The following is an 8530-nucleotide window of genomic DNA, read 5'->3' as shown; positions in this document are numbered from 1 at the left end:
TGTTTTGTTGGTCTTAGTTAGGAGGTATGTTCCTAACTAATTGACTTTTTCTTCCAGAATTTTCTCGAGTGTACTTTTGGTGTGTTTGGTTTATAAATGTTTAGTTCATCAAAAAAAAAAAAAAAAAAAAAAACGTATGCTTTAATTATTAACTTACGTCTAGTATTAAAATTTACAAATATGACATACCCCTTTATGTCCCATCCTCTCTCTTTGACATCCTTTTTTTAATCGCTTTTAATTGGAGGACGAGGAAAAAATTGCCTTTTACACTCATTGTTAAGGATGAAAATATAATTTTAAAGAGAAGGGGTAAAAGGAACAAAATCCCACAAAACCAACAACTTCACTCTTATGTAATCATAGATTAATGAACAATAACGTTTTCTACTTATTTCCCCAAGAGAGGAAGAAAGCTTGTTGACAGGGAGAAATTGGGTGCATAATGGTACAGAGAGATCAATACAATACACCAAGAGTAATGTTACACCCACAACTTTTTTATGACTTTTTAATACGTGTCAACATGTGATTGAAATCACGTCAGCGGCTAAAAAAGCTTTAAAACCTTCCAATTACATGTTGATACGTCAGCCCTCTCTACTGCTTCATTTTCTCCTGTCACAAACTACTTGGTAAAACATAATTCCCCAAGTTGCATCATAAAGAAGAATTAGGTTACATACAAATGAAAATTTGATTCCTTTTTGCCTAATGCCTAGTTAACAGTGCAAACTAACGACTGCTTCCAGTTTCGATACAGTACTAACTCTGGCAACTGATGCTTAAATATGAAACCCTAGCTAGTTCTAACAATCCAAAGTACATTGGAAATTCTGTTGAATCAAAATTACAACATAAGCCAAATATCACCAACTAAACTTCAAATGCTGATTGATCAAAGGCCATTTCTATACAAGGAAAAGGCACATCAGGCATCAATAAATCGGATGTCAAAGGTGTGGGGGTGTATCTGCCACACATTTAAGGCTGCATATTCCTCCAAACATTCTTTCAATTGGGCTTCGCTGTATCCCTGTTCAAAAGGAAACGTTTGCAGTCAGAGACCCAATTGTTATCAGGAGGACAGAATACGATTTGGTTTCCAAGGGACAGAAGCATTACTGTGATCCAAGATAGCTATTAAGAAACAGAAGAACCTAAAGTTTGAACATTACAACTCCCAAATCCTTTCGTTTCAAACATATTTAGATAATTAGATTGTATGTCAGGGATATTCAATGTGCATGCTTATATATATATATATATATATATATATATATATAAGAATGAATGATCTAAAAACATAGCTTTGCCAATCACACCTAATTAGCAAGTAGCAGTCGGTGACAGAAAAACAAGAAATGTCCCTGTTCCAACTAATTCGACCCTCGAGATCTCCTGCAATTTCTTAAAACTTGGGAAGGAGAAAAAAAAAAAAATTCGTAACCTTTTTCAATTTCATCCTGTCCATTAGATGGCATGACGAAACTGTATTGACTTTCTCATTGGGTTAATATTTCTCTCTTTTTATTTTATTTTATGTTTTAATTTATTTTGTCATATAATTCACTTTCTAAAAAGATACTCAATGGCAGACAGGCGTCAACCCTGGTTTCCTGGGAACAAACCTTCCTAGAAATCCAGTTGAGTGCATGGGCATAGCTCACATCCATCCTGTTAGTCCTAGCAGCTTCATCTCGCAAGATTGAATAGATATCAGAGATAGCATCAAGTCCAGATTTCTGACGCTCATCTGAGTACAAAGAGAACTTCGACATCTGCATTAACCTAAGTGCCTCATCCACATCACTCTGAGCCACAGTATTAGAGAATCGGAGTCTTGCTAGTGCCTGTAAACAAATGAAGTCAATGTCAACTGTAACTATACTCTTGCCTGACCCTACGGGTGAATTCAACACTTCCAACTAACCAGGTAAAAGCTTGTTCAATCAGTATAATCAAAGGACCATACTGGTATTTGTCAAAAAAAAATGAATGTATTTTACAGATTATCTATTGCTCCACCCTAGGGATGAAACTTTCAGACAAGCTGTCCAACTAGCCAGGGAAAGATGCTATGAACAATATATGCAAACCAAATTTATAACTTACGTTTCTAACCTGAGCATCTAGCCCAGTCCATATCTAGAAAAACGTGAGTTAAAAGTGTACAACACTAAGATCTAGACCTAAATTTGCTTTCTCCTGGACCAAATATTCTGCTAGCCTAATTCCATTTTGACAGACAAATAACATATACTGTGTCTCCATGTAAAATAATGAAATGAGAACTTACAGCTGATATCCGGAGAATGCTGAGCAGAGTTCTGACAGTTGTATAGGAATGGGGAGTATTAGATTTAGCTTCTTCTTGCCGAATGCTTGAATAGGCACTAGCAAGATACTCCTCCAGTTCCCGTGGGACACAGGGAGACACTCTTCTTGCTGCCGAAATGTAAGCACTAGAGAAAAAGGGAAAAAACACTTCTATGGTAAGAGTTATACATGTAACTAATAACAAATAGACAAAATAAACTATTAGAGTAGACATTTCTTTTGATAAGAACAATTAGAGTAGACATTTCTATTAGAGCCACACTTGAGGTAGTCAACTTGTACCCTGAGTTACACACATGAATTCAGCTTATATAGCCACCCAAAAAAAAAAGACTGAAGAAGCTGGCAGCAGAAAGTTCGAATTAAAAACCTATGTAGCTTCTTTCTTTTTTTTTTGAAGGCGCAAAGGAGCACAACGAAGTACACAAAGAGTATACAAAAGTAACATCCAATTAGGGAGAAGAGTAAGAACACATATATAGAAATTCTCGAAAATTAGAGAAGCGAGAACTGTGTAGAGTAACCATCCACCCATAAAGAGTTTTGAAAACTCTGCCACCATCTTACACAATTTTTAAAATTTCTGACATTTTGTTCTCTCCAAATACACCACATCTGAAACCATCCTCCCGACATCTATGCAACGATGGCTACCAAACTGACTCCTCTAACACACCAACAACTCCACCACCCGTTGTGGCATGACCCACTCTACCCACAAAAAGACTAAACAAAAATACCCACAAAACTCTAGCTACATCGCAGCAAAGCAGAAGATGGTCGATGAATTCTCAGCTTTTCTTGCACATGCAACACTAGTCCCACAATGACATGCCTCTTGTTCAGGTTATCCAAGGCCAAGATCTTTCCTAACGCTATTGTCCAAACAAAGAAAGCCACTCTTAGAGGGGCCTTATTTCTCCAAATGCTCTTTCAAGCGAAAAAAAAACCCACGGGAGGGCTAAACACACAATACAAAGATCTAACCGATGTAGCTTTACAAGGAGAATTAATGGTAAGAAGCATGTTTACTGGTATGCCTTTACACAACATTGTCAACCATTATAGTTAACTTGGCTACAGTTTAAAAGGCAAGCAGCTTTACAATCAAAGAAACAAAATACATGCAGATTTATAAGCATCGACACAAGTGGTAATTATAGGGAGGCATGAAAAGCAAGATGCATGGATGCATCAAAAAGATTTTGTAGCATAATTTACATGCTAGAAATAATGTAAAAACAGTTATTTAATCAGGCAGATACATCGGAAGCAAATCATTCCTAAGATTTTCGGTCATCACTTTGTTTTCATCACAAAATCAGCTGTGAGACATACCGAAGAACAGATGGCTCAAGTGGAGTGAACCCAAGAGCAGGAGATTCTTTATTCTGGTGCACATAGACAATATGCCTAGCCATTTCAAGATCATTATCCATATCTGCTCGATCCAGAATCAACCACATGAGGTCAAATCTTGATAGAAGGGCTGGAGGAAGATTAATGTTTTCAGCTGGAGTTCTACGTAGGTCATATCTTCCCCTTCAGCAAAATATGAACTACCGTAAGTGTTTGCATACAGACTAGTTTATTTATATAACAATAATTAGATGTTCTGTTTACAGTAGAAAAATCTATAAGAGCAGGTGTAGTAAAATAAGAGAAACAGTAAAAAAAATGACTTTGAGAAACAGAAGAAAGATTTGTACCATGCTGGATTAGCTGCAGCAAGAACAGCAGTTCTTGCATTCAGAGATGTAGTGATTCCAGCCTTGGCAATGCTGACAGTCTGCTGCTCCATAACTTCGTGTATGGCTGTTCTATCTGATTCATCCATCTTATCAAACTCATCAATAGCACATATGCCCATATCCGCTAGCACCTGAAATGTAGTCAATGCTTCTGTATTGAATCACAGAAATCCTTGAAAAACAACTAGATAGGAGAACATGATGATGTCTGAATGCTTTAGTTGTTTTAATGAAACCATCACATATTTCCTGTCTCATATTAAAAAGTACTAACAGCAAAAGGCACCATTTTTGGATACTATACATATATTTCAGATACTATGCATGTATGCCAAATATTCAGAGTTTTCTATGCTATCTAAGGCTAGTATGAGTTTAATATGAGTGACAACTAAGATGGAATGAAAGAAGAAAGTTGTCTCACCAATGCTCCTCCTTCCAGAACGAACTCATTTGTTACTGGATCTTTCTGAACAGCAGCAGTTAGACCAACTCCACTGCTTCCTTTGCCAGTAGTATACACTCCCCTGGGTGCTACACTAATTATGTGCTTAAGAAGTTGACTCTTTGCAACACCAGGATCCCCCATCAAACATATATGTAAATCTCCCCTAATCTGTGATGAAGGAAGATATCACAACTTTTTCTAGTCTATTTATACAAATAATACAGCATGATTTGTTAGCATGTCATATGTTACTTGCCAGAAAAAAAAAAAAAAAAAAAAAAAAAAAAAAAAAAAACTTTCTCATATGTATATAGCATGAATATACTTAATTCGAATAACAATAGAGTGGGACCATATAAGCCAGGTCACAGAGGGCTGGGAGTGGGTAAGGGGAAGAAGAATGGTAATCTCGTAATGCTTGTGAAAACGATAAAGGAGCATATAGCCTCCAAGTTGGCTATTTTAAGTAGCTGGTGACATAATTCATTTACCTTCATTCCATCTTTCAACTTCCGGTGAGGAGCACCCACAAGGAGAAGAAGTAGAGCTTTTTTGATGTCTTCATGTCCAAAAATTTCAGGTGCCAATGATCGGGACAGCTTATTATAAATATCACCATCCTCAGCTAAACGTGCAATTTGTTCTTCCTCATCTCCTCTGAGTTCATAACTGCAGCATAATAAAACTGAGTACACAGAAGTCTTTTGTTCTCCCATTGCGAAAGTTATCTTAGCAGATAAAAAACAGCTCAACTTTAGCAGAAAATGCCATGAAGAATATATCTATAATTGGAGATGGTAGACGGAGAGAAGGTGAAAATTATTGAGCTGGATACAGTAAAAAATGACGGGTAAAGGGAAATTTGGAAGGATGACTAAGGGTAAGTTGTTGAAATCATTAAGTGCCTTCAGGTAACTGAGAACTGAAAAGGAACGAAAATAAAACTGAGAACTAGTAATGGCTTACTCCTCGTATTTTTTCTTGAAATGTGTGACAGACATGGCCTCTAAGTAAGTATCTGCAACTAAGCCAGCACGCATTGCTCTAAAACCAGTGTATGGAATAGGGAGAAAAATCCCAGACAACTCAATAACATCACCTGGAGCTACCTGATAATGTTCAAAAAAAGGTACAGGTAAAAAATGTAAATAAATTATCAGCATACAACACTAAAACTTGAAAAGAAGCAGGAAATCAATATCTGCTACTACGCATTTTCTGAAAGGAACAAATGAAAATATTCACTGTAAGCAAAGGATGCAAAGTTGAAAACTGAAATTTCTCTCACCACTTCATGTTCACTAATTTCTATCTTTCCACTAATTTCTACATTTGCTTATAACAGTGGTCAATTCAAATCTCCTCTGCAATATTTTCACCTAATACTTAAGTTATGGTTTGGACCAAAACTTGTTTCACCATTCACACCGTTATGAAAAATGATGATAGATTAACGACGTCAATATCAGCTGCGGAGGTTGAAATTGTTTTATTGGCTTTACAAAGTAAAAATAAAAAATTATAATAATAAAAAAATAAAAAAACCCTCCTCGAAAGGAGTTCATGGAAATTGACATAAAGAAAATCAACCTTTCTTGTGAGTTCTCCCCTCAAATGGACTGTCATTGTCCGTGGAATGTGGCCTTTTGGGACATGTTCAGCTAACTCTTGAATTTTGGCCTGCAATTGGACCATGTCACAACGGTATCATCAGGAAAGGGAAACAAAATTATCAAATGAGAAGACCAAAAAAAAGTGCATTTGTGTTATAATAGAAAATCATGCACATAGAATGCCTGCTTGCTAACATGATTTTTCTCCTTTTATTGACTGAATGATTGTTAAGTAGAAACCTCTTGAAACTTCAAAAACTTTGATGCCCTGAGTTGCAAGATAAGGTTCCCCTTTGTTCTATTTGTTACACAGCGGTTGGATGGACACTCAAATAGGGGCATGAAAACTCGAGCAGTTACTTCCTGTATGGCACAAAAAAAAAAAAAGAACAAATGAATCAACTAAAGCAGTGTACAAACAAAAAGAGCCAAGTGGCATTTAAAGTTCACAATACTCTGAAACATTAAAAAGCAATGGAAAAGAAAGAACGATTCTGTAAATGTTTGGGTTGGATGTGACAGTTTTAGAATTTCAAATAGAAGAAAATTTATCGGTGGAAGGGGAATATACAGACATGTGACACCCTCACGATATCATGCCAATATGATACTGTATAATAGAACTAAATTATGTGGTAAAACAAAATTACCTGGTAAATTTCAAAACCACAATCTTCACACGTATAAACGGCTACCTGCATTAGGGGTTTAACATCTGAACATCGTGTGACAATACCAGATATCCTCACAAGTTGGCCAATGTATGAAGCCTTGACGTCCCTAATGGTAAATGGTCGTCCCTTTGAAGATGCTCTTATATAAACTTCACTGGATCACAAACGAACCAGCAATTAACCACATCACCGATATTCACCGTAGAATAGTTTATATAGCAATCAGAAGCATAGTACCGATACCATATATTAATCCAAGACGTCACTTGTATTGAAATAACAATTATATTCAAAATACAAAAAGCTCACAAACCCAAAATAGAATTAGAGCTTACCCACCTCTATTAATCAAAGAACACTGAAAATACTCCAATTATGACAAATTTGGCTTCAAGTAATCGGTCATTAGTTATGTAAGCCAAACAACTAATAGACTAAATAATTGAATCGGGATAGTTTCACCAGTATTGAAACACAGATACTACATCCTTACTGCAAATTCTATCCTCAGATAATACTCAAGCAATAACAATTTCTCCATTTGCACACAATAGCTACGGATTTCTATATGCTAAAGAATTTAAGTAATGATCAAGTAGAAAATGATTGGACAATCGCCTTTGAACTCACAAGTAGCGTTTGATTTCCGGAGGCATCTTTTGATGCGGATCAGAACCGTCTATATTCTCTGGCCCTTCATCAGACCTTTGTGTCATCAATATGTCATGATCATCATCCGTAAAGGCCTCCGTGGGCTCCGGCATCAGCTCATCAATCGCATCAGAAAAAATCCCAATATAACGTCGGGTATTCTCAGTAATGCGTCTGAGAAATTCCTCATCCAAGTCCTTGTACTGAGAGCGAGAGAGAGAGAGAGAGAGAATGAAAAACAGAAGGAAAATTAGGGTTTTTTAAATCAAACGAGCAACGATCGAATAATTTCACAATGAAAAAGGAAAATAGGTAGAGAATTTTACATTAAATAAGTCCTCGAGATCAATCTGGATTGCTCGGATTCTCCGGTTCGCAACTTCTTGCTGAAATGGGAAGAAAATCAGGGTTAATTTTGGTGCCAAACAAACTGCTAAACTTATATTTATTAACGAGCTCCATTCGGTTGCTGAGGCAGCTCAGTGAATGATATTAATCTATTATTATCATATAATATGGCCAACAATGCCGAGGCCTTTTTGTGCTCCTACTTCGAGATAGAGACAAATCTGAGACCGGAGATCTCGGTTTCGTTGTTCTGCTTCGTTTTTTTCCCCAGCAGCCAAACGGAGATCTAGGGCTTTCGATTCGCCTATTCGGAGAAACAAAAAATAAAAAAATAAAATGAAAAGAGAGGGAGGGTGGGGGGTTTACAAGGATGTTGATGTACTTCGCCTCTCCATTTGCATCTGCGAAGTTCGAAAGGAACTCCTTCGCCAGAACTGCGAAAATGAAGTCGAATAATTAAGAAATATCAATCACAGAGAGAGAGAATCGGAAGGGTTACCTTTGTCTGTGTTGAAATCGAGGTCCTTCGTCAGGCTCATGGTTTACCTGGAGAGAGAGAGAGAGAGAGAGAGAGAGATAGTGAGACAGAGAAAGAGAGGGAGAGTGATGGGGATGGAGATTTGGCGGCAAAATGATGAAGAACTTGGCGGGAAAATGAGCGGGCAAAGCAAGTGTCAGTGATGCGGTGTAACATGCCATATACTA

At 36.9% G+C, this 8530-nt stretch overlaps 1 protein-coding gene across 1 annotated transcript; it reads right to left on the bottom strand.

Annotated features, from left to right (window-relative positions):
* Positions 1-636: 636 nt before the first annotated feature.
* LOC133883100 (DNA replication licensing factor MCM7) lies at positions 637-8497 on the bottom strand. Its single transcript, XM_062322310.1, has 15 exons — positions 8325-8497; positions 8192-8259; positions 7804-7863; positions 7457-7680; positions 6803-6980; positions 6393-6515; positions 6130-6219; positions 5506-5648; positions 5031-5208; positions 4516-4707; positions 4050-4222; positions 3679-3882; positions 2300-2465; positions 1632-1853; positions 637-1036 (listed from the first exon to the last, which is right to left on the bottom strand). The coding sequence occupies exons 1-15, from the start codon at positions 8362-8364 to the stop codon at positions 932-934; spliced, it is 2166 nt and encodes a 721-aa protein (XP_062178294.1). The 5' UTR covers positions 8365-8497; the 3' UTR covers positions 637-931.
* Between the last annotated feature and the right edge of the window lie 33 nt (positions 8498-8530).

Source organism: Alnus glutinosa, chromosome 12 (assembly GCF_958979055.1).
Source record: "Alnus glutinosa chromosome 12, dhAlnGlut1.1, whole genome shotgun sequence".
NCBI lineage: Eukaryota > Viridiplantae > Streptophyta > Magnoliopsida > Fagales > Betulaceae > Alnus > Alnus glutinosa.
This window is presented reverse-complemented; position numbering and strand designations above follow the sequence as displayed.

What these genes read in the sequence shown, in the direction of transcription:
- LOC133883100 (XM_062322310.1), bottom strand. Translation starts at nt 8,364, where the DNA reads ATGAGCCTGACGAAGGACCTCGATTTCAACACAGACAAAG. An exon ending in AGTTTTTGAAGTTTCAAGAG is followed by an intron (nt 6,220 to 6,392) that starts GTTTCTACTTAA and finishes GTCCAATTGCAG; the next exon opens with GCCAAAATTCAAGAGTTAGC. An exon ending in GCATTCTCCGGATATCAGCT is followed by an intron (nt 1,854 to 2,299) that starts GTAAGTTCTCAT and finishes ATTTGTTTACAG; the next exon opens with GCACTAGCAAGACTCCGATT.